This window comes from Strix aluco, chromosome 8 (genome assembly GCF_031877795.1).
Source record: "Strix aluco isolate bStrAlu1 chromosome 8, bStrAlu1.hap1, whole genome shotgun sequence".
Taxonomy (NCBI): domain Eukaryota; kingdom Metazoa; phylum Chordata; class Aves; order Strigiformes; family Strigidae; genus Strix; species Strix aluco.
This window is the reverse complement of record NC_133938.1, coordinates 21,246,949-21,273,908: the sequence shown is the minus strand read 5'-3', so window position 1 is coordinate 21,273,908 and position 26,960 is coordinate 21,246,949. Positions and strand designations below refer to the sequence as shown.

The window sequence follows — 26,960 nt, the reverse complement described above, 5'->3', positions numbered from 1 at the left end:
ACAATGCACTGCTGACCAGTGTCTAGCAGCTCAGAGTGAATTAATGTTAGTGTGATATCGCTGACCAGCCAGGATTCCAGAAATCATCCTCGGTCCTTTATCTTTCCTGAGGAAAAAACCTCACCTTTAGAAATGCATGTTTCTGTGGGATCATATCTGCTGTGGTGTACATCCATTAAAGTCCTCATGGTGCCCCATGAAGTTGGGAACTGCCAATACTCATGCTATATTCACAGTGAATTGAGTTATGGGAAAGGTTTCGTGATCTGCCTGTGGAAATATGGGAGGGAATCTGTAGCTCAGGTGGAATTTGAACATGCACCTGCTGGCTTTGCCTCCCAGTCAGAGTGCTGTGTTTGCATTTCCTTTCACAGCTCATTTTCTCCTTCCAAAAGGACAGAAAGGGACCTCAGAATAGCAGAAAAATGTTTTCTTTTAAGTAATCAGATTCATGTATTTCCATTCTAATGAATGAGTACACATGCTTAATGCTTTGCTGATATATCTGATAACTCTTTAGCATAAGTAGCTCCTCAAATTTATAGATCTTCAGCTCACTGTGTTGGTATCATGATTAATATGCCATGCATAGAGATGTACCCAGTAGCAGGCAGATGAAGACAACCCATGCATGGCAATATTGCATTATTCAGTACTTCAACTCCTTTACAGCTGCAAGGGAAAAGAAAATGTTTGTCCAGTGTGTGTTACGACTTTTCAAGTTACTTCTGCATCAGGGCCTGACTTCCTTGCTTCTCAAGCAGATTTATAGGGTGAAGAATTTGCCTCTGTCACTTCTGTTTAGTGAACATGGGCAAAAGTTAAGTACCAGTATAGCTTGGTACCCTGAACAGTGGTGATTCATGGTTAGGGGGCCTAGGAAGGCAGACTACTTGCATAAGAGGTGAGCGTGCTCCTCCGAAGAACGGAGGGAGATCAGGTGTGTGGGTCCGTTGCAGTGTTGCTCCTGCAGTTCTATACAGAAGTACTGTCTGCAATGTGAGCCAGGATCTTTAAGGTACAATACACATGAGGGTTTTTCCTATTGTTAAATGGAAAAAGCTGGTATATTACTATAATAAATACTATAATATGTTGCCCTGAAGTGAAATTGTCAGGAAATTTAACTCTTTGTTTCCCTCTTTAGGAATTTACGCATTTGGACTGTTTGCTACGGACATCTTTGTAAATGCTGGACAAGTAGTAACAGGGAATCTTGCACCACATTTTCTTGCACTTTGTAAACCCAACTATACAGCACTTGGATGTAAACAGTATACACAATTCATCAGTAGCGTACATGCCTGTACTGGAAATCCAGACCTTATCATGAAAGCCAGAAAGACATTCCCATCCAAAGAAGCAGCCCTAAGCATATATGCAGCTATGTATCTGGCTGTAAGTATATTGTACTTTTTAATGTCACTATATTTTTGAGAGCAGACAGCTCGCTATGGGGGGAGAAGGGAGGAATGGGGAGAAGATAACTATTGGCTGATTTTATATATGTAAACCTTTTATGAGTTACTGTGAGGCCTTTGAGAATTTGATTCATTGGACTTAATTCTGTCACATGCAGATGTAGTGGTTCTCTGAGCCTTGAAAGCTAAGGCAATGCTGAGAGAGGGCAAGTTGCCCAAAAAGAGAATTAGATTTAGGATAACCGGTGTTTGGTTTACTTTTTCCCCATTTCCAGAGAACGTAGGAAGAGGTTTTGTTGGATGGTAAAGAATAAGGGTAGGGATTGCTCATGTTCTTTTCCATGTTTTAACCCAGTACAGGTAAGTAGAATTGCACGCAGCCATATTATTTGGGGTGAAGCAGAAAAGTGGGAATATGTAAGTGTCTGATCTCTTCAGGTTTCCTTGAGCTCTGTGCATGTCTTTAGGTACCAGAATTGGTATTTATAGGTACCTCAGTGCTCATGCAAAGTGTTTGACTCTTACTCTGCAATGAAGCGGGCTACAAGACAATCTAGCCCCTCTTCCCTCTGTCCTTTCTGATACAGGGAGTGATGAGCAGGGCTGGGATAGAAACTGGTGTTTACTGCCTGGCGTTAGAGCTGTTCAGAGGCTATGAGAAGTGTGGGGAGGCATGTGAGAGGCAGAGTGACTGATGACTCTCACTCAAGTAACTCTCTGCAGTACTCCCTGGCTTAGTTTGGAGTGCACATCATTCTAGTCTTAAGCAGCAGATTTCTTCTTAGTAAAGCTGTCCCCAGCAGATGCCTATGGGAGTCTCTTACCTGACCTGCGCTGGTAATCAGTCCTTTGTAGCCTTCTGGATGGGCCCAGGTCTGCCCTGATAGTGTCAGTGGGAAACTAGGCAAGTGCCTCTGCTTATTGCAGGAGTCATGCCTTAAATTCCCTCAGTATTTGAATAGTGGCCTGCCTATACATACGTGTGTGTGTGTATGTATGTGTGCATATATACGTATGTATATATGTGTGTGTGTGTTACTTTTGAGCATATATTTAATGAGTTGACTTTTAATTCTTGGTTGATCTGGAGACTGATACTTGCTAACATGGCAAAGTTCCCAACTCCATGCTTCTGGTTTACAACCAGTTGCTTAAAATCTGCAGCACTGACAGTAACACTTACCAAAACTTCCTTGTGAGCAATGTCTGTTTAAGAGGTGTGGATCGGGCAAGTGTTATCTGCAAATAAGAGATGAGCAATAAAATTCTATTCTAACTTGAGGCAAGTGTAAGTCTCCTAATAGTATTGTCTTTATTTGGGGAGATATCTAAGGCTTTGCTTCACTGAAACATACCTCTAAATTTGGTGCAAGCTATTTTAGAAAGTATTCAGCATTCTTCATTTTAATTGCTCCTATTTTTCTCATCCATCTGTAAAGTTGGATTTCCACTGTTGCCATGAGTCACAGTAACTAAAGGAAACCAACTGTTCAGCTACTGCAAAACAGGAAGGAAAATAGTATCAATACATTTTAAAAACAAAAAGTAGACATTAGTAAGGTCTAATACCTAGTATTGATGGCTTATGACATGAGCAAGAGTACTTCATGCAAACCTTATGTTGTATGTGGTCAATATACAGTTAGAAACATCAAAAATTAAAATTGCAGTGATCTGTTTCATGACTTTATAACCTTTCAGTAACTGCAGAAATGAATATATTTTATGCACTACTGTATTGCTGTATGACACTGTCGTCATTTAACTAAAGCTCTCAGGATTTCTGAATTCTTATAGGCTGCCTAATAAAGTAAATTGCTATGATGTATCAGCTGATTTGTAGTCTGCAAATTTAAGTCCTTGATGCAATATTGGCAGACCTTTTTTAAAAAAATCTAAAAATGTTGCATGGTTGCAGCTAAAAATTTTTTTTCGTTTTTTTACAAAAGTTTATTATACACCAGGGAAAGAAATACAATGTTCCAATACTTGGGGTCATGTGCTTACACTATCCTGATGTTTATCAGGATAGTTGGCACTGAATAACAACTTTCTCATCACTATTCACTGGAGTAGAAGATCTAAACAGTAGCCTAGTCTTTGTGTGAGCCATGGTTCAACAGTTATTGAGAGCATGCACATAAAGAGCTCCATATATTACTCAGCTAGTATTTCATGAGCATATAATCTTTGATACAAAATGTGCTTTCTTTTTGGTTAACAGAAATATTTGGGAGAGAGGGAGGAATTGTTATAGAATCCTCCCTGGACATTTCAGCCAGCTGTGCACAAAATGAAACCATCTTAAAGACACAGATAGGCAACAAGCTGATCCAGAGTCCTTGCTTTCTGAGGGGGCGAAGTAAACAACCTCAGACTTGTGTGATTTCACAGATCAACCCATTTAAAAACAAAGCCTATGCTTTATCTAATAATTCCCCTATCTTGTTCCGTTTAAGTGCAGCCATGTCCTTATGACCTAGCATCTGTGCATCTTGTCTTGTTAACAATAGCTTCTTTTTTCATTTAAGTTCTTGAGTCTTCCTTCCCCCCCCCCCCCCCCTTTTGAGAGTGGGTGGCTGCTATGGTAACTCTGAATTCCCCTCTTGATGAAAGTACAGTCGTCTTCAAACAATTGTATTGCTAATATTTAGACCTCTCTAATGTTTGCCTCCATTACTTTCTCTCAGTACCTATCAAGAAAGACTTAGCAAGGAAATGTTGAATGGCAGCACTATGGTCAGGCTTTTCTCTACCCAAACACAGACACTTTCAAGGATGCATTACCTGTCTTCAGACTTTTAGGTCTATTTTTCCCAGTGTACCAGAGTCTTCAAAATGAACTACTGTAAATCTGTTCCAGACTCTCTAATCAAGCTGACTGCTACTGGATTTCTCCTTAGGTGTCTGTTCAACTTGTCTTGGATCTTTTGTTTGTCTTTGCTTGAGTTGGGTTAATAAGTTGATGCATCAGCTTTCATTTCTTATCAGCATTGCAATTCACCCTTTCTCAGCTGGAACAACATCTGCTAACACAGGTTTTAAGGCAAATGCTGCAAGTTTATTAAGTAGACTATAATTGTATAAGCCTCATTTTGATACGCATAAGCTGATGTAGCCTGGACAATTAGAAGTATATTTTGAAGCAGCCAAGTGTGCACATACTTGTATTTTTTCCACAACTGAGACACAGAAATGAGAACTCATGACTCTTTGGTAGGATTTTGAAGTGATATATGAAGATTTAGTCTATTCCCATGGATTTAAGTATGAAACGTGACTAACAGTTGTCCTTTGGTGCTGCAGACTAGGGGATTGGTCATTGCTAGTTGTAGTTTAAGACATTTTAATTCATTCTGTAGTTTTGCCTTTTTGTTGTTTTATCCTTATTGCATTGGACAAGAGCAGTTGGCAGCCAGCCTATCTGTAGGGTAGAGTTTGAACTTGGTGTTACCACATAATATTTCAGACTTGCTTTGGATTTGTCGTGATAGAGGTTTAATGTCTTGATAATTGACATAACCCTTCGGTCTGTAGGCTGCTTTTGTTGCTTTGTACTGTGAGCCCTTGGCCTCAACTATGGCCTCAGGCAGGGCTAGCAGGTAAAGCTGACAAATAATTTTTTCGTCTCCACAGAGCATTTGTTGGACCTGTGATCATCTTTTCTGCAAGGCTCTTACTCCTGGTATTCTGCTGTATTGTCTTTGCTGTTTACTGTGTTTGTAAGTCACTGGGAAGACAGCAAGGCAGTCTGGGTCACAGTGCTGGCAATATGGTGACATTCTGCTCAGTGTCACTCCTAGATCCAGCCTTTAGGTGTAGGCCTCATCTCGCTTCTCCTTCGTCTCAAAGTGCCTGTTTGGCTCCTGCTCAGTTGGCAGCTGGCGGAGGTCTAACAGGCCTCTCTTTGAGAGGCCTTAGGGAGTGTTCAGGAGGAAAAGGAGTAGCAGAGCCATCTTGTTGAGTCATCTTTGTCCATTTTTTGTTAGAAAATTGGATAATTAAAGGATTCTTTTGTCTGCTTTTCAGGGGCAGTGTTAGGAAAGTGGAATTTCTTTTCAGTATCTTGTGCAGCAAGTGAAAGTATCCCTTGATACTAGTTGTACAGCATGTATCACAGACTTCATATATTGGGTGTATTAGTTACTTTCAGACTGTATAGTAAAATAACATTACAATTTGATTCAGGGATTTATCTAAAGACCTCTAGATATTTTTTTGTCAGTCAGTTGTTCATTACAATTCAGTTACTTGAGATAACGACCTCTTTAGACTAAATCAGCTTTAATATTTGGGTATATCTTACAGTCCTGGTATGCTGAAGAATAGCTTTTTCCTTCTCCAGTTGTTTAGAGTTACAACTGTGGTGACCTCATAGTGGGAAACTTGATAGTAAGGTCCAAAATTTCTAGAGCTTTTTCTTCCTTTTGCCAGTCCAGACCCCTAACTTTGAAATTTGTCTAGGATCTTCAATAATTACTGCAAACTTGTAGTATGGAGAAATACTTCATACTACAAATGTATGTAGAAACCTGGAGGAGACTTCAGAAGCACTAAAAAAATCTTCAGTGGGCAGTTGCAGGAAGGCCCAGATGATTTGAGAATGAGTGTGGTTTGCTCTAGAAATAATCTGACTCAATTATTAGGAAGCTGAAGAGCTTGTAGATTGTCAAACAGGATTCTAACTAAACATTGAACCTGGTTATAGACTACTGTCCACTATAGTCCACTACTTTTTAGCTTTTTGATCTCAAATTACCTCTTTGCTTGTAGGTATTATGAATATTCAAAGTTGTGCATTCCTTAGGTGGAACATCTGTAACACTACTTACATTACTTGAATAGTTCAAGATTCTTTCCTTAACGATAGCACATTATACAAGCAAAACAAAACACGAGATAATTTATATTTGAAGTGCTGCCTGGGATAGGTGCCTGTACAGTGATTCCTTAATCTTTCTGCTTGTTGCTTTGTGAGTCATTATACTCTGCCCACTAATGGACTGGTCTGTCTCTTTGTCAGACCCCCAGACCATCTGCTTCAGGGAGGACTGAAACAGCAAGCGCAAATGGGATCTTTCTACCTGCGTCCCTGGGCCCCAGGCTGATGAAATCAGCTATGAAAATTAACCTTGCTCCTGGCTGGTGCACCCAGCCTGATGACTAGCTCCACTCTAACTAAAATGGGACTCTGGGACCTGTTACATGTGTGTTTGTGGGCATAGATGTTTGTGTGGGTGAGCCTAAAGATAGCTGAGAGAAGATGATGAGGAAGAGCTTGCAGCACAGCTGAGGAGGCTGCTTTGTCCTGCACTTGACATACAATTTCTATTCTTCTCTTATGTGTTTTGGAATGATTTTGTTTGCACTAGATTTAGGACATATTTCACATGAGTCAAACTTGCAACATGACACTTTTGAAAGCTTTCCAGTGCAAGCTAAGGACCAACACTATGATTAGTCCTTATATTATGACCAGAGGCAGTCATGTCAGAAACCTCACAGGTAACTTTGTCTTTGGTGATGATGGTGATGATTCCGATTCTCTGAAATACATATTTTCAAAACCACTTCAATTAAAGTTTTTTCTTGCCATTTATGAGGCTCTGAAGACTTCACTTCCAGCATCTTGAAGACTGAAGGTCAAATGTTTGTGTTTTCCTGAAAATCTAGTAAATACTGGTATATAGAACAGATAACATCCACCTCCTCTTATGACACTCTGCCAGTGTCTACTTACGGGTATTACCTTTATATCTTTCCATACTAAAATCTTATTTCAGGAAAAAGGCAAAGCAATAGCAGGAGTTCTTCAAGAGAAGGTTTACCACTGATCTGATGTTGCAGGAGAATGTGCAGCCTGCAAAATTAATTCTAACTACTGTATCAGTTCTTGACCTTACATACAAAATCTCTGCTGTTGGTCTTGCTGTTGACTAATTCAAAAGATTTATTTAATTAGATTCCTCCTCTCCCAATTTCTGTTCTTAAAGGAAACTGAGATGGACTTGTTTGGTGAACATCTTTAGCCATGTAAAACTTTCTGTATTCATTCTAACTAATGTTGTAAATCACTGAGCTATTTTCCTTTGTTGATACTGCATTTAATATTTATGAAAAGTAAGAGAAGAAAAATCCTGTCATCTTTTCAAGATGTTCTTTGTCAATTACTGACTGGGCTGGTTTATAGCTTTCCTTCCAGAATCCAGAAGAAAATGACTGCTTAATTATATTTCATTCTTAGTGCAAATCAGATCTTTGACTGAGTTGACTAAGTTAATATATTGTACTAGAGCTGCAAGAGATCAAGTTTAAAAATGGACATCTATGAATCGTGCCTTGGAAGAGTCTAGACTTGCTATGTAGAGTTTTGCAAATACACAGACTTTTCATTCCACTGTTTCAGGAAAAGTTTACTCTGTTTCTATTGATCTTTGATAATTTTTTAATATAATACTATTCTTAACATCAGTGGTGTCTCTTCTTTAAAGAAGAGATAGAAATAGTACCTATGCTGGCAGAACCCTCAGGTTGTTTTGAATAATGGACTGGGCATGACAATCTTGACTGCACATAGGAAGGGACTTGACAAATGGAAGTCGTCATTTCTCATGTGAGGCACAGCATGAGTCTGCAGTTGTTTCCGCTCACTCAGTGCTTTGAGTAGAGATTTGAAGGACATGCTTGATTATAAAAAGATTCTGAGAATTTTCTGTTTAGCTTTGTATTAAAAATGTTGACGTTTGACTGAAGTACTGCAGAATCAAGTATTTGTATTGTAATGTGTTTTGACTTCATAAAAATTGAGATCATCTTCTTGGGCAATGACCAGGTGTTACAGAGAACTGAAATATATCACTAAGACCTGCCTTAAACAAGCTACACTCTCTTTTGAGTTGATTTTTCCTTCTCAGTAGTTGTTTTGATTTAATGTACCACAATATAAAATTAAATGCAGGATATCTTCTAGCTAACTTCACCCAAGCTGTATCTGAAATTTAGTGATATTGCTGTGTATTCAAAATATTAGAATATTTTTCCCTAGCACCAGATGATGATCTAACATGCAGTGTGAATGTGAATAATGGTGGTAGTATCCAGGAGTACAGTGAGACTCGCTAAAATAGAAGGTTGCTGAGTAACTCAGCATGCACTGCTGTATGTAGCTTGAAGAAAACCAGTGGGGCAAAAAAGCTGGAAATTAAAGTTGCAGTTGTCTTATCAGCATTCCACATGGTAAGAGCAACTCACTGAAGAGATCCTGCAAAAATATAAGGAGCTAAAATGAAAGGATAGTCAGCAAAGGGGGAGAAATGCTATTGCTAAAATGGTCTAGGAAGAAGAGAGAAACACCCCAGAACTTTTTTTTCAAACCTTTGCTCTGCCTGTATTAGTTGAAAGCTTGCCACTAGTTTGCTGTTCATCATGTAAGGTACACTGAAGATGTATGTGTTGCAGTACTCTGCTGTGATTTTAAGCTTAAGCTTTGGTTTGTCCTCTAAGCCATGGATCTTTCTCTAGTGTTTTGAACAAAATTACTGTCAGATGTCGCTCTTTTCAAACAACCTCTGACCACTACTTCCTTCACTTAATTTATCATAAGTGTAACCATGCTTCCTAACTTCTTCTTGACTGGATTATCACAGCACTTCATAACTGATTGCCCAGTAAATTCAGCTGAAGTTTCAGACAGTACAGAAAAACCCAAAGGACTGCCCATTTGTTGGCCAAAAAGATACTGGTTTTTCAATGCAGATTCTTCAGTTTCCCTTTACAGTTCAAATTGATGGCATTACATATTTGGAGTCTCTAGCGTAACTCCATAGAAAATATTTGCATTCTTCAGTCTAAAAACTTCAACTCTGTCTAAAGGTGAAGGTTTTAGGGTTTTCAACGGTTTGACTGGAGAAACATCTTACGCAGAAAGTAAATATTTTATTCTTTAAAATCCTGTTAGTTGAAGTATAATTTTTCAGTGCGGAACATTCATGCAGCCTTATTGCCAAGATTCAAGAGAATGGAAATTCAGAGATTTGGTATTCATTTCTTCCATTGTCCCATCAGAGCTTGGAAAGTGCTGGCTTAAACCTAGTAGTCTCTATGTGCACTCTTAGGGCAGAAGAGCTGTTCTGTCATCAGGCAGTGCTTTTAACTGAGTAGTATTGCACAGCGAGAGTTAGACTGCAAGCAGGGCAGATTGGTTTCTCAGAGTTTGATGCATAAAAGTTTCTGCATTTAGATTGTTTTTTTGTGCTGGAGGGGATTGGTACTAAACATCCTCAGTCACCATCTGTGAAGTACAGGGGTGTATTGCTTCAGCACTGGTTGAAACTGTTACATGTTACAAAAGTAGATGCTGGCATTTAGTTCAATTTTCAGGTCTTTTTGATACATCTCTAGTTAATCACACTGAGAAGTTGTGTATGAGGAAGAAAGGCATTTGCTAATAAGACAAGACCTTGATGTAGCCCCTTCCAGGGTAAAGATCTTTTTCTATTATTGTCAACACTGCGCAGTGAAAAATCAGTCTATCTCTCTGCATAAATAAACACATAGTTTGGAAGTAATAGGATAGGATTGTCTAATTTGCCTGTTCTTTTGTGGGCTTTTCAGGTTCACATACAATATAATTTTGCTGCAGAGGTTTTATTCACCAATTAGTGGGAGATATCCATCAGTCTTATACTTTTCTTCCTTTCTAATTTTCAGATGTATATCACCAACACAGTAAAAGCCAGAGGAACAAGGCTTGCAAAACCTGTTCTGTGTTTGGGCTTAATGTGCTTGGCTTTTCTTACTGGAATCAACAGAGTAGCAGAGTATCGAAATCACTGGTCAGATGTAATAGCAGGATTTATAATCGGAATATCTATAGCAGTATTTTTGGTAAGTGTATATCTGTGTCGCTTCTGTTTAAAAAACAAAAACCAATCAGTGTATAACTTCGTATCTCCAAAAAAAATATTGGTAGCCTTGACTTTTCAGGCAACTAAATGACAAAAGAGGTGTTTCAAATTTTTGTTTTTAGTTAATTATCAATTTCCTTAGTTGTAATTATATACACTCAGAAATATGAAGTCAAGAAAGGACTGATCAAATGATCTCTTTTGACTTCCTTATAAACCAGATTATAGCATTTCAACCAATTTTTGCATCAAGCCCCACTTGAAACAAATGTATATCCTTCAGATTAACATGTAGTTATGGTTTCATGTATAAAGTATTACATTTAGTATAGTGATGCCTACACTGATCAGAGAATAAGTAGCATTTCTTTTCTGTCTTTAAAGTAACCTTATTGAATTTCTTTCATGCTAGTTCAGGTTTACATTGAAATTTTATGTTATTCTTTATCCAAAAAGCCTTGTTTAGCCTTTTCCTTTTCTTGGAACTGTGTTCCAAAAGCAGATCATTTGTCACAGTTCACAATGACTAGCATCTGTGTCAGAAAGCTGCGGCTAATCTATTAATCACCTTCACTGATAACTTCAGTGCAAGACTTACAGCATAGAGTAGTCATTGCTGTTTACTGCCTGCAAGTTTGTCTGCGGGGCAGCTTGTAATAGTACTAAATACACCTTTGATTTTGCTTCCCCATGAAAACACAACTGAGCTTGATTCTTGGATCTCAAGGTCTTGATCTCAAGATCTTGGATCTGAGGACTTGGCTTGGCTGAGAACTCTCACAGGGATGGCTGAGGTGGGTGTTTCCACACCTCTGAGAAACATGAGGGCAGCTTTAGGTCTCCTTTAAAATATAGCTGCTTGCAGTTCCGAATGTTCCTTCCACACAAGGTGTCTGGGAGTTATACTTGGTTGTTCAATTTGAAGAAGTTTTTTCCATTCTGTTTGTACCCCTAAAGTCATGGAAGATAATAGATTAGAAAAGAAATCTGTCCCAGCATTTTTTCTTGTATTTTTGTGATGTATATTGTATAAACTCCTTTGAGTGGCATGACATCAAATTTAGTTGTGTTTTGAAGAAAATACAGCAGGCAAACATTGTTAGTGTTTCTACTAATTCACACACTCAGCTGAGCAGCAAACTGGTATACATCACATTTCTAAATCCCTGTGTGAGAGTCACTGCTGCCCTGAGCAGGTTTAGAGTTCAAACTTGGAGATGCTCCTTGCCTTCTTATTCTCACTTTCTCACTCTCCATTTGAGAAAGTCTTTGCTGGTCAAAACTTACATGGTACTGGCCATTCATAGTAATTTAAGGTTATGCCATATTCTGCTGCACGTGCTCTGGATGTCTATTCATGACATTGCTAATAATTGGTATTCTATTATTCAGCTTCAGTAATGGATTTGCTTTTAGAGAAGAGGGTTTTTTGGTTCTCAGATGATGCATGTAACAATAAATTGGTTGAAAATCTTTTTGTCTTGAAATATTAATTAAGGGTTTTCTGTAAAACATGAACTTTACATTTCTGTATTTCTACTGTAAGCTGTGACTAAAGCTGGTGTCAGTTCTGCTAATTATAGATGTCAGGATCAAAGCTCAAAAAAATGAGTTGTTCCTTAGCTATTCTGTTTATCTTCTAATCCCTTCTAGGTGGTTTGTGTGGTAAATAACTTCAGAGGACGTCAGCCAGAACATGAACATTCTCATATGGGTAATCTGGCCCAGATGCCCATGATCAGCATACCCCGAGTAGAAAGCCCTTTAGAAAAGGTAATGTCTGACTTTTTTAAAAGCAATTAAATAAAATGTAGCTTTTCTAGAAGGATGATCCCAAACTATCTTGACAAGAATGCTGAGGTAATCAGATTTAAAGTAAGGAAACATGGCAGTGAAGGGGAAAGAAGGGAAGAATTCAGAGACACTCCTTGGGAGACTCTTCATGTCACCTCCAAGAACAATCGCTACATATCAGTCCAGTTTACTGCTTTAGCCACTGCTAAGTCCATGGAGTCAGGCTGAGTAGATCTGAGGCCCTCTTTCCATCTGTTCCTCGCCTAAGCTTGGGCTGAGAGTCCAGAGAGCTTGAAGTGTTTAGAAAGAAAATCGAACCCCTGACCCCAAGGGGTTATGCAATTCAGGTACGAGTGGCATTAATCCTATTTCTCTGGGGTATGTCCTCAGGCTAGTGTAGAGCATAGGATGCAGTCCCTTCTGGATCAGCTGTAGGGCTTTTATCATCAGCACGTGCTAGCCCCAGGACAGGGCACCCACTTGGAAATGCTGGGGATCTGTCATCTGCTCTAGCAGGGCAAATAACTTAATGAACACAATAATAATAGGGAGTAACATGGGTCATACAGTGCACAAAAGCTGTGATCCCTTGCCAAAGCAAATGGGGTTTTGGACTAGGACATGCTATGATAGTCTCCTGGGTATGCCAAGACTTTTTGCATGAGCAAGTATTGTGATGTGTTTAAAATTTATTTTAGTTTTCTGTAATAAAAATTTATGGTATTTGAAGATGATGTTGTACTATGTAAATTTGAGGTAAGCTTATATCTGAACAATTTTATGAGCAAACAAGCGCTGAAATAGATAGCATAACCAAATAAAGAAAACATTTTAAGCATTTTTACTACAGAGGAAGTTTGAACTACTAATGCAAAGTTTGAAAGCAGTTCTACTTTTTCTAATTACTTTTATCTGTCATTATTTGTTAAAATTTCTTGTGTTATGCCCATGTTGGAAGATAGTAAACAATTCTACACTGGGTAGGGCCACCAAAAGCATGTTTCTATGGCACTCTTGTAAATCCAAATTACTACTGATATTTTTACATATGAAGCATAAGGAGAAGTGTTTTTAACCACTTCCCAGTCTGGTTTAGTCACCTGGAAGTGGTGGAAGTTGTCCTTTAGTAAGGATTGCTGCTAGCCCTGGGTTTGTTATCCCTTCCCTTGAAGGGAAAGATTTATTTTCAGAGTGATCTAACACGCCTTTTTGTACCAAATGTGTCTAAGCTACTTCTGCTGATATCTTGTCATAAGGAGGTCAGAGTCTCATTTGCTTGAACAAGCATTTAGATGGTGAATGTGTATTTTCAAAATAATCCATTCAGTAAACTTTCTGTAAAATGTCAAAACAAAACAAGATGTCAGTCGGCCTAGGACATATCCGATTAATAAGAGCATGTCTTATTTATGTGCTAGGCTCTCCTGCAATAGAAGCCATTTCTGCTGCTCAAAAGCCATCATAGGTAATAAATGTACATTCTCTGGCTGTTGAAATTTTTAGTTTTTTTCTGGGGATAATGACCTCATGTTAACTTAGTGTTTCCACCTGATTTGACACCTTCTTGCTCATGATGAACAATGTTCTTTCCCTGAGATTTGACCTATGCAAGATTGAGATGTTGTAGAGAAAGCTATGAGAGAGTGTGGAAGGGTGGTGTCAGGAATAATGTTTTCTCAGCTTGAGGATGACCTTTACTGTTTGTGAACTGCCCAGAACTCGTATTATATGAACAAGCTTCTTTCCTTCTGAACCCATATTCCTATGGCAGTAGAGGGTAGCTGTTTGCTGTCATTGAACTTCTCTCTAGGTAATTAAATTGGGGATATTCCGCAGGGTGTTACACTCGGTGAGATCTCAGTGTATGGGTACATCTTTCTCTACATTGCAAAGCTTTTCTCCTTTCCAGACAGAGGGGATGAGATAGGAGGATGATAACATGGAGTCTTTGCTATTTGTTGGGAAATGCTTTCTTCTGTTTCCACTCTCAGAAAGTTTAAATTTGAATTTGCAAATAGTTGATGAAAAAGTTACTTACTTGTCAGTGCTTTAGGTGTTGAGTTTTTGTAGATTTTTTTTTTCTTTTTTTTTTTAATGTTTAGTCTAAAGTTTAGATAGAAACCAGACCCTGTTAAATAAAATGCACTAAGAATAATACTTATGTGGAACTAAGGTCTAAATTGAGCCATCACTACAAGAATTATTAACTTAGTCTTTGCTTTTTAACTCCCTTCTTATTTTACATTCTTTGTTCTTCTCTGGAGAGAGAGGGGTGCGAAATAATTTGTGTGCTACTTGCCTCTGCCTACTTTAGCCATGTGCAAGTTACTTTTCACTACATTTCAGTTAGGGCTGTTCCAGTTCCATATTCTGAATGCACATACATTTACATTTGGCTTATTTTAAATCTGTTTTTTCTTATTCTCAGTCTGCAAGCTCCTGTGCTGGTATTAAAGACAGCTTACTGTCAGAAATTAGCTACTAAGAGTAGCACAGTTCTGACTGACTGAGGCTACCATGGGCTAAGGCAGTGCTAACATGAAGCAGTGCAACTCCGTTATTGGTATTTAAAAATAATAACTATATGGGTATCTGGGAGCGAGCAATTCAAAGACGCTGTCTTAAAGAATTACTTCATTAGAAATGCCTACCAGAAGGGACCTCACTTATTGCAATTTTATTATAAATTCACCTGTAAATGAGTAAACATGTGGTGCATCACACAGACCTGGAGACACCTTATTTTTGTGTTTCCAGATCTGCTACTTCCTATTCAAGTGGGTTTTTTTTCCTGCTGGAGAACGAAAGCTTTTGGCATGCTCTCCGTGCTGCCGCTGTCGTGAGTTCTGGTGGAGGTCAAGAGCTACATTTGAAGTGCACTTAAATAGGAATAAGTGTACTTGTAATATTCTGAATTGAGCTGCTGCTGGTTAATGACAAGGGTAGATCACTGTTTGCATGACACTTCTATTTAATTGTGGTGCATGCAGATGATTAAGCTGTTCTGCACGGGTACTCGCTTCTCATGCACTCAAATAAGCCATAGTTGCAGAGCGTCTCCTTGAAGAATCCTTGCCAGAGCTGGCTCAGCAGTGCAGACTTACTGCTTTCACCTTAACTACATTCATCCTCAGAGTTAATGAAAAGAATGAAAGCCAAGAAACGTCATCACTCACCCATCTGCTTCTTTTTCTCTCCTGTCTCTGACCTTCTTCATCTCTTACAAGACAATTCGTGTTTCAGTTAGCTGGTGCTGTGCTACAGAGAAGAGGTTCTCTCTCTCTTCCTACCACAGTAAAGGTTTGAGACTCCTGTTCTTTTGCAAGAGTTACTGGGGAAATAGGGATATTCTAGGTGGTATGTGGAAGAGTTTAAAGTCCAACTTCATCCAGTGCAGTCACAAACTTTTTTCTGTTTCAGGGGAGACTCGCATTATTTCATGCTAAAGTCACCTGAAATTGGCCAGGGTTTACAGAGAGCTTGTACACATCTTGTAGTAGCTACTGACTGTCCTAAGCCTTTTTTTTAAAAAAAAAACAAAAAAAACAAAAAAAAACCAACAAAAATCAGTATTCTAGCTTTGAAAATAATCAAATCAAAGGGAACATGGAGCATTTAGGACTAATTAAGACAGTAGATAGAATACTGAGGTAAGAGGTTTTACAAGGAAGTTTTGGGTTAGGAGAGGCACTATGGTTCATCTCCTGTGGGATGAGATGATTACAGAGCTTTCTGTAGCTGTTCAAGATTACTCATTTGCACAGTGGGTTCTTTGCAGTGCTCTGTTTGACAACTAAGCTGCATTTATCCCCAGAGTCTCTGCTTGGCATTCCTTCAGAGTGCTACTTCTGTCAGCAATGCCCAAACCATGTTCCCAAACAATCACCATTCCTTGTTACAATGAGGTTTCTTACACTCCACCCATAGGACCAACTCCAGCATAACTGTGAACTGGAAACAGATAATTTAGTGTCTCTCTCTCTCTCTGCCATTTGTAAGTTTTAATGGTAATAAGTATCTGGAATTCCTCTCGCTACATGCGACTTTCTTGTTGCCTATCATACCAATTGCTAGTGACTATCAGGGTTAATTGTCTCAAAAATCTTGTTGAGTTTGATGCTATAATTCTTGTTCTATTGTGTATGTGCCAAAGGTAATAGTGGTGATAAAACATTTAAACAATAGTAAGTATAGATATTGCAGTGGATTCTGATAGTATTTTGAGACTGGGGAAACTTTCCCCTTCTGTTTTTAAGGTATAATGTTTTTTCTATATTCTCCATCTTGATTATTCACGAGACATAGAACAGCTTCCTCACAGTGTCAGAAGAGGGTATTTTAAACTTTGATTCTTGGTGTTACTGCTTTTTCCTTGGTCTTAAGCATTTTGGTACTAAGAAGTCTTTCATTGGTATGTGCACTTGTGTAGACACAGCATGGCCTAGGGAGTCTGTTCTGGTCGCTGGGGCTCTCCAGGGACACTAACTGCCTATCACTGAGCTCACAGACTGGAAGCAAAACACAAAGATGTTTTAGCTTATCATGCTATGGGCAGATGAGGGGGAGGGTTTGTCTCTGTTGTGTAAAAATATTTTAGCTGAGAAGTACCCTAATACTGTTGTGCTTGGTGTCCAAAAGTGTACCTAGGTATCCATGCAGTGTTTTAGTACATGTATGTGTATCTCCAGCAGAGTTTGACTGGAGTCCATGTACTTATATTAGCTTATAGACAGGTTTTCAGATTTTTGTTGTCATAATGGTTCTCTCTTGAAAATACAGTATGTTAAAGGAGATATAATACAACATTGTTTCATACACAGAAACAAATACTCAGGAGAGTCAGCTCATAAAAGACCGTAAGCAGTTTTGTTTCAATGTCAAGCATTTGAATTTGCATTCGTGTCCTACTCTTCTGCTTAAATCTATTTCTGGGGAATTGTACAATAATTATTTCTGTTTGAATGCAAACTGATCCCCACATCTAATGTTCAAATAAAATAATACTTAAATATAGGAAATGGAACAATATATTCAGTGTGACCTCCTCAAATATACATATTGTAGGTGTTACAGAATCAAGGTATCAGTAACAATCAAGAAGATCCTTTGCAACGAAACTCCCTCAAAGCACGCATCATTAGGTTCTTCTCCTGGATATCAGGAACGGACCGTTTTGAGCATCTTCATATAAGGCAATAAACATATGTGCACGAGAGCACACTTGAGTGTGTGTGTGTGGAATTTGAAGCAAAGGCAGATGCAGTGTGGTGGCAGCATTCTGTGCAGGTCTGCAATGTTTTAAATGGGGAATTTCCCTTGAACTCATTCTTTTCTCTCAAAATGCGATTCATTGAGTAAAAGCATAAAATATACTTTGACCCAGAGAATTGTATGATAACATTATTATTATTGTATGATAAATTATCCTTTGCCTGAACCATTACAGTACTATTTTTCTATTTCTTTTAAGTGTGTGAAGGACTACAGACAATTTTTTGAATTCCTGTTTTTAAAAATGGAAAAATCTTTTTTAGGATATGACTATTTTTGAATATTTCTAACTTCATGAGAGCAGAACACAAAAATTTCAAGTAAAAAATATTTAATATATATAATGAAAACTGGAAACGACAAAAAAGTTGTCATGGATTTTTTTCAGTGCTCTAACTTTACAGAATCACTTCTAAACAAAATTAATTAAAATCTTAACAGAAGATATACAGCTATGGATCATTTTGCCTCAGAAACCTGCACTCAAGGCTTAGCCTTCAGCTTTCATTTTCCTGTTAGTGGTGTGAGAGCATGGTTATGAAGCATGCTTTGTTCACGTGGTGCTGACACCAAGCCGATACTGTCAGTTTAGAATGAATAATACAAAAGCTGGTGTGCCTGCCTGTGAAACTGCTGCCATTGAGCAGACCCTCAGCATATTCTAATTCTTTTGAGTACTATAGGGAAAACAATTTCCCATGGAGTTGGAGAAGCTGAGGTCTTGTGCATGTGTTTTTGTTTGTCTCCTGTATCTGTGTGAATCTGTTTGCTGATGGTTAGTATCTCACACTGAACTTTGTCACAGTAAATCTAAGCAGAAGTAAAAGACCATAGTAAGAGAGTTGAAATGCAGTTACTCAAGAGGGATGCTGTTTATTTTTTTTTCTGTAAAGAGTCTCAGCAAGGCTCATCTGTAGTTTTGCCTGAGACTGTAACATATGAAAAAGCATGAATACTCAGACAGTGGCATGAATCTGTATTAGTGATTCTTGCAAGTGGTTAATTTTGACCTAGTTATGCATCACCCTACTGAGTCCATTGGACGTGCATTGACAAGTCTTCACTAGCGTCCAAATCGATAGCTCTGCGATCGGCAGCTTAGCAGTTCCTTCTGAGGGTTTATTGAGGAAGGATGATTTTCTTCCGTGTTATTATATCCCATGCTCTGCGTGTCATTCCAAGGATGATTTTGGAAGTATAGCTGGCAGGAGTGTGAACCACATTCTCCTTTCTGAAGTAGTAGTTATCTAGTCCTGAATTAATGCCACAGGAAAGAGCTTTTGGTTCTCTGCGTCACAGACAAAGTGTGTGTTGCTTAGAGAAAGGGAATAGCACATAGCAGGACTTGCAAGATTGATTAGAATAGGGGTTTTCAACCTTTCCTTCACCATGGACCCCCTTTAAATACCTTTTGTGGCCACAGACCACCAATACTTAATTCAAGATTTAAAGCAGTAGACTGCATCAAATATTTATTTCAGTTTTCTCATGAAGGATCTTCAAATTTGGAGAGGAGGGGAAATAAGTTAATCTGTTAATGGGAAAAGGAGGTGCAGTGCTTGCCATGGGCCAGACCAAATGTTTCTGGGCTGGACATTCCCTACCCCTGCTTTAAGCCTTCACGGACCCCCATGACGACATCGCAGCCCCCCAGGGGTCTGCGGGCCACAGGTTGAGAACCACTGGATTAGAATAGATAATTAGGAATTTTTTTTCCTCCAATTCCTTAGTCTTAAACCACCTTATCAACAAACTGATGCTAGTTTCAGTTGACAGGGTAGTTCTCAGATCTAAATAAGGAAAAATAAATACTATGAAGAAAATGACCTAATAGCCTCAAAGCAACACCAGAGTCATTGGAGGTTGCCCAATGCATCATCTGTCCAGTGCTGAAAGCAGATGTCCAGCCAACTAAAATGCTTTGAAATGTTAATGTTTTGTTCTCTAATTGAGAAATCTAAATTTGTTTTTCTTCTTCAGTATCAAAATCTGGAAACAATGACACTTACTAATAGCTTACTGAAAACACTTCCATAAAAAGTTGCACACTGATTCTTTTTTTCCTAATGCTTTTTAAAAAATCCGCTGGCTATGGTTTAATCATTGTTACTTATTTAAAATATATTCATTCTATTATGGAGAAGATTGAACATAGATGCTTACTATTTGGTGGTGTTCTCATATGAAAGCTGTCATAAAATACATCAAGAACACTCCTAGAGCTAAAATACCTATTACAGGGGAGGGATAAGAGAGCTCCTGTTCCTGGGCACAGAGTTATGGCACAGTGAGAAGCTGCCAGCCTTGTTTGGAGAGTGGGGAATAAGAGGCAGCTCTCCTGTGTTCCCACTGAGAGTACTTCTAAATTCCTTTCTATAATGTGAAAATTAGAGATGCTTGCCTGCCTCCCCACACACAAACTGATTAAACAAATATCCAGACAGTTTAAAGAAGAGCTGAGAAATATAGACTTGTGTGGTGGCCACTGATTCTCTTCAGCATTTTCTATGGTGTGTGATAATGGATTTTCTGAAGGACTTCCCTTAAGCAAAAAAGGGAGATCTGTCCCACTCCCCATGAGTTATCTACATCACCTCTCCTCTTCAGTTTACATCTCCTCTCTTCTGACTTTGGTCTGCTCCAGGAGGGGTGGTGATGAGAGAAAACTGCAGTGCTTTGAGTGGTATAATTTCCCTCTGTGCATTTTTGTGCTGGGGAACAAACACGTGGCTTAACATCAAGGTTCCCTTTATTAATTTTACACATTGCATGCTTTATAAAAAATGGTGGCAGCCAAGGGTACTGTGTGCCTAAAGGGAACGCACAGTTCCTTTGCATCCTGCACATCACTGTGCAGTTGAGTCTTCACCTACCAAATGTTTGCAGAGGCACTTGCTTAGGCTAGAGCATAAAAAACTAGCAAAGCTCTTTGGGGTGTTGCAGGTTTACTGTGTTGAGTTATACGTTGTATATTCACATTCTGATACACATCTTTAAGAATCATTCCATTGAAGCAGAGAGGAGAATAACATTGCAAATGAAAAGGACGCTGTAGTGTGTCTGGAAAAGAAATGTTGAATATGAGTTCTCAACTGCTGAACGCAATTTTGTTATAGCGTTTCACTACTTGACTCTGTGCCATCGAGCTCTTGGGGAGCAATTAATCTTTGAAAAAACGCAACATTAGAATTGTATGAACACTGAAATAGAATATTATAATTGTCAAACTGTCATTTTCATTTCTAGGAATTTTGCTTTAAAGTATCAATAAGGTAGCAATAACAGGACAGCTAACTCAATTATTCACATTGTTACTTTTTAAAAACCCCATCTAAAACTAAAATATTGTAGAACCATCTAGCACCTAATTACTTTGTTCAGCATATTTACATATCCAGTCTTTCAGCAGTTAACAAAGAATTGCTTTGGGAGTGAGAGCACTGCAGTGAAACTCAGTTTTATTTACATCATCCTGCAATAGTCTCCAAGCATAAGGCTGTCCCTAAAGCACAAAAGGCAAAAATTTTCACTATGGCGACTGATGTCTGTCTATGTGGTTTCTGGGTTTTTATCTGTTTGTTTTTCCTTTAACTCGTAGAACCACATCACGGCCTTTGCAGAAGTCACATGATGTTGACGCTGATGTATATTCACTCCATTGGACTTCATCTCTTTTCACAGCCCACACACGATAATTGCAGTGTATCAAAAATAAGAAATTTTTAGAAGTCCTATTTCTGACTTGATTTTTACATCATTAAAATGATACAACATTTTGAAGAATTCTTAAATATTAGAACGTCACTTTACTTTCTAGCAAAAATATTAACTGTTTACTTTTTGATGGAATGGGACAAACTGAGCACCAATTATATTTATCTGACAATACCCTCTATTTTGGCTTCTCATTGTTTTTAATGGTTCATGTACCTATTCCAACAGTACTTCATATTTTGATTCGACTTTTGATTTTTAAAATCTACATTTTTAATTCAGCATGATCTTGTTTCCATTTGAGGCAATTTCAGTGTATAAAAACTAGACAAATATTACGTTCTGTATGAAAATGCTGTTTGCACATTGTATTACGCTGTATTCCATGTAAGATATCATTCAAACAGTATGTTATATGTAAGACTGGTGCTTCTGCTTTTGAAGAGAAAAGAAAAATGCCAATTTTTACTGTAATAAGTATTGTATCATAATTAAAAGTTTATTTATTTGGATATTTTCCTGACATAATTGTAGTTGAATTGTTGTTTTGTAGTTCTTGAATGTCTTGGATGATATATATGTATCTAGGTTAAAAGAAATGAAAATAATATAGAAAGTTTGATCATTGATATATTCTTTATTACTAATGATATCCCATGAAAGGTTAAGGGCTCCATTCTTAGCTCAGCATATCTGATGGGAAGCTGTGCTATTCATAAATTGTTTAAACAAATTATTCAAGGAAGCCTGTATCTTCTCATATTTGTTGTACACCCTGATACTATGCTGGGAGAATGGGTGCTAAGAACTCACTGGCTTAGTGAGAGAAGTGCATATGAGTTTCTACCCTACATTTTCATGTTGGAGCACTCATGGAAAGAACAAAATGGATTCATTAATTTTCTTCAGCCTAAGTGATCAGGACAGGCAGACTTTCTCTCTAAAAATCTTTCTATCTCTGCCTGTGTTTCAGGACCCTATTCTTGAAGAAAAAAAAAAAAATCCTCTGTCAGTCTGTGCGGTGTTAAAGAATTGATTCAACATCAGGCAATGTTACCGTATCTCTGTTACTGCTGTGAATAATCAAATTGAGCCTCCCCTTCAAAAGACAGCCTTGCTGGCTGTTCATATTGAAGTTGTCCTATAAACGTTGAACACCAAACGGATTTGAATATTGTAGATGCTGAAGATGCTCTTAACATCCGACAAAGTTTTACTCTGGCAACAGCTGATATGATGTTAGCACTATAGACACACTGAGAATAGTAATGTTCAGTGGAGGCTGTGGAACATTCTAGGCCTTAAATTTTCCATAATTAAATGTATTTCTTGTGCATTAACCATTGTTAGAAAATGTTTGAAACATAAGGCTGTAGAATCAGGTATTCCCACATAGTCATCCAGGTAACACCTGATTTTTACTTTTTATTTTAAGCTCTGCTTTTGCTAAAATACAACCGCTTAACTCGTGCTTGGCAAACAGGGCAACACTAAGTCATCTTTGAGTGCAGTAGAGCACATCTCACGAAGTCATTGTGCTAAGCTCAGAATTAGAGAATAAAGAAATACATCAGTGGGAAGAAAAGTCCTAGAATAGAGCCCTTAGCTACAACAGTGTTACTTAGGGGATTGAAAATCCACCTTTATTAGACTATCAACTGTGTTTACAAAATTGTAGTTGGTCCAAAGTTTGTATCACCGTGTTAGGCACACTTACCCTTCTCTTAGTCTAGCTATTTAGGGTCCAAGGTACTAATGATTTCTCTGTGTGCAGATTTAAATGAAATCTTCACTCATTTTTGCATGGTAGCAAACCTGCATTTTTTTTTTTTTATATCTGATTTATAAGATTACCAAGAGATTCTTTTATGTTAAAAGAGATGACTCTTTTTCAGTGTACTGTATATCATCAACTTGTAACTAGTCTTTTTCTCTCTCAGGATCTTTCCCAGTCAAATATTTGGGTTAAATTTATCATATTATCTCTGTGAACCAGCAGTGAGAAAACAAAAAGAGAGACACTCTGCTGTATAATGTATTTTTAAATAAAATAATTTTTCATTCAAATGTAGTGTATTTTTTTTTAGATATCTGCTCTAGATATATTTTGGTTGATAGCGTACATATAATGAAATGATGAAGTCAACTGCATTTGGTGATATATTTTCACAATTAACCAGGAATCCCTACAGTTAACTACCTTCCCTTAGAGGTGGTTCTGGTGAAACTGAAAAGCGGGAGAGGAAGAGCTGTATTGCAGAAGAGTCCACAGCCTGTTGGTGAAGGACTCTCCCCAGGATGTGGACCGGCCAAGCTCCAGACGCTACTTTGATTTTCAGAAGTGGCAAGAATTTACCTCTCCCACAATGGTACCTTTCCACTGCCCTGGAGCTTGGGTCTTCGCTCTTCCATTCTGGACCTGAAAATTCTTTCACTAGGAAGTTTGTCAAAACAAAAGTAAGTTGGCGTTTTCTGACTAAAATGGCTTTTGGTGGTTGTTTTTAAAAAAATCCTAGTGAGGGGCCTATGATGAACAAGCATCATCGCTCATTCAGGGAATATTCTGGTGCAGAGTGGTTCCGAATAAAAACACTGTGGTTGAACCATTTCAGTGGTTTTGAATGCAGCTGGTTTTATGATCCTTGTAGACCTTTTCTGTGTGTACTTCAGTGAAACAGCTCCACTCTATTTATAAATGAGATGTTTAAGACGCATCTCTAATGCTATATGCTGCTGTGTTCCTAAAAATGGAATTCATAAGGCATACGGGGACACCAGCTGGGCTCATATCCATACCATTTTAGATTCCCTTATATGTATTCTGCTGTTTGTTCGTAATCATGAACTGCATAAGACATACGGTGATAGCATCTGGGCTCACATCTCTTCAGCTTTTAAAAATGTTCATTTTAACAATATGTATTAAAAGAGGATAATGTTGGTATTTTTCAGCTGCAATTTTCTTTGCTGTTTGCTGTTGCCTTCTAATTTTGTTGCTGTCCAAGATCACAGTGAGTGCGACAGTCCATTTGCACATTATGTTAGCAGGGAGCTTTTTATACTCTTCTGAAGTCTAATTCTGGTATTTCTGAGGCTTGCCATGCAGAAAGCAGAGTGCACTACATTTTAGGATCAGATAGCCTAAGTCTGTTTGATCACATACATTCCTGGCCATCTGCATAGCCTTGGCCTTTGGGGACACTCAGGAGTATTTGCAGGCAGAAGAGCAAGCAGAGCTCTAGACCTCTCAGCCCTGCAGCACCTCCCTCCGAGCACACCAAGAGCATTTCCACCAGGCTCTGCCTCTGACAGCTGACTCGACCCCAACGCACCAGACATTCCTGCTGTACACCAGCACTTTTCATCTCCCCTAAGTACCTTTGAGAAACTGGACAGATCAGGCAAGATACCCTGCCGTCATCCTGAAGTGTACTACAGGCATGACTGCAGCTGGAGCCAGCGGCTGCCTGCTTCTCCCTTGAATAAGTGGAAAGCCAAATGAATGGGGTCCTATTGTGATTTCAGCATTTGGCCTTCTCACTTTCTAGGCCTTTTGGTTTTCAGGGACTTCCACAAAGGGAAGTAAAGAAAAGCTTCACAGTTTCTCTGCCCACTCAAACCTCCGCTGCCTTAAATGTCTTCTGCTCTTGGTCTGTCACTAGCTGTGTAAAACATTTGGAAGTAAATTAATCTAATGGAATTAGGACAACTAATTCTGAATAAAAGTATATACCACAAGGTTTGATGTGATTCTGGTTAATCCACAGCAGATCTCTAGCTAATTCAGATAAACTGTTCTGAAATGTTCCCTGTGTGGACAAGTCATAAGCGTTTTTCTTTCCCAAAGGAGCTCTACTGTTGTAATATCTTCCCCTAGTGACTACAGCCAGAACAGCATGTGGCAGCCAGCTTCCTGAAGTGATCACATCAGCAGAATATCACCTCTAAGTTATGTACCTGCTACTGGCTTCATTAGTGGACTGGGTGCAGAGGACTGCTCTTGTGCTCTGAAAGTGATTAAGAATGGGCACAATGATAATCTCCAACTGTGAAGTTACTGAATCCGTCCTCTAAGATGGGGGCTTCAGTAGAAGCCCCAGTAAAGAGTTTTAGTCCTCAAAACCAAATTCTTTGCACCAGTGTAGTCATCTGACAACATTCAGATCTAAATAAAAATAAGAAACCAAACCGTTTTTCTGATAAATCTCTCCCTAAATAACAATGTTACACCTAAATACATACTCTCTGCAGCTACAGGGAACTTAGTCTTGCTGGCAATCTTTAATGTGGTTCTGAATGTGAGATCCTTGAGTTGTGAATTCCTAGGATTGCTCTGAAGTAGGCAAATAACCCTAAAAGAGAGAGTAAACATATCTACAACTGTAAAAGAAGAACTAAAGAGCTACAAATGAGAAGGACATGAATTTCAGAAGCAGGAAAAATGCGTTCTTACACTTGTTACCAAATGTGCCGACTTGAGGTAGATTTGCTATATTTTTCTAACTTAAAAATCAGTACTTTAGGGGATGACATTTCCACATTTTTTGAAATACTGCAGTAGAAGAGAACTGCTGCTCTTAGTCTGCTGTTTTGCTAGAAATCATCTGCTGTTTCATCTTCTTTTGCCACTGTTGCTTAAGGAAGCAGCTACTGTGCCTTCCTTAGCAACCTCTATTTATGCAGTAGCAACTGACAATTTATACTATTCAGATATTCTAAAAATAAGTCTGATGTGATGAGAATGAAGTGCTTATTTAGGAAAACAAAAGAAAAGCCCCTTTGGCTTTCATTGAAGACAGGGGACTTGAAGCTAATCCTAGTAGGAAACACCAGGAGTAAAACTAGACCATTGCCTTTTGGCAATACTTTGCATTGTTGTCAAGACAAGGTGATAGATATTTTTTAAGATAAATACCCATTTTTTTTTCTGAGCAATTAGATAAAACATTATGAGGATGTAGTCTTGGAGCATATTGTTTTCCAGAGAGAAAAGGAGAATGTTCTTGGTTTTGTATTATATTTATTCTGTGGAGTCACACTCAAAGACAGTGAACACCAGCACAGAAGAGGGGGAATAGAAAGACTAAATAAACTATATATTGTCAATGGAGGGTGAGAGCCTTCCCACGCTGAGTCTTTTTAGGAAAGAAACCAAGTGAGTAAGGACTTGATGTCAGCTGATTATGTGACAGAATTGTGTGATGCTGGGTCTCCTGTGGGAATGTTGCCTGCTTACAATGTATACGTTTCAGTCAGTTACCATTTTGCTTAGAAGAACAGATAATCACGAGATGTTTGATCTTTAGTTCTTTGTCAGATTAAGAGAAGTCGGTACTCCCATGGCATTGGACACTGTGCTGCTGCTTTCTGTTTGCTGCCTGATGACCTGCCTTCTCTGCATATTTAAGGTAAAAGGCTGTATTCTGCATTTTTGAATGAATAAAATGGAATTTTCTTCGGGAATCTGGTGATCTGCATGTAGAAGTTAAGAAAATCTCTCTCAAGGATGTAATTTCTTTTGAAAATTGGGATTTTAAACTCCCTTCTACCCGTATATTGCTATAAACCTGAAACTAAAAGCTTCTCGTAGTTGAGGGGAGGAGTCACATCTACAGGCTCAATGGAAGAGCCAGCTTCTACAAGTCTTGAGCACTGCAGTGGGAGATACCACAAGGTTTTGGTCACCTACAAGGCTCTTTATGACCTGGTTGATCTCAAATGTGTAATTTGATTTTCAAATGTACCACTCACTTCAGTATGGTTGTGCTTTCAATTGGAGGGAAGATTGCTGAGAAACATACATGTCAACACAAAGGAGAACAGTACTAAAACTTTCCTTTTCATCCTCACTGGC

At 38.5% G+C, this 26,960-nt stretch overlaps 1 protein-coding gene across 5 annotated transcripts in view; it reads left to right on the top strand.

The window, feature by feature from the left end:
- The window catches only part of PLPPR5 (phospholipid phosphatase related 5), a 113,218-nt gene extending 86,703 nt beyond the window's left edge, over positions 1-26,515 (top strand). For 2 of the 5 annotated variants that reach the window (XM_074832574.1, XM_074832571.1), the window contains 4 exons: positions 1,148-1,398; positions 10,131-10,307; positions 11,981-12,100; positions 17,186-17,549. In XM_074832574.1, the coding sequence (XP_074688675.1) occupies positions 1,148-1,398; positions 10,131-10,307; positions 11,981-12,100; positions 17,186-17,320 (683 nt within the window). In that variant the 3' untranslated portion in view covers positions 17,321-17,549. Of the gene's footprint in view, positions 1-1,147; positions 1,399-10,130; positions 10,308-11,980; positions 12,101-17,185; positions 17,550-17,655; positions 17,700-20,990; positions 23,174-23,286; positions 23,564-26,412 lie in introns of those variants that run through there. The other 3 variants (XR_012624151.1, XR_012624150.1, XM_074832572.1) reach the window with 3 other exon arrangements.
- Positions 26,516-26,960: the final 445 nt, after the last annotated feature.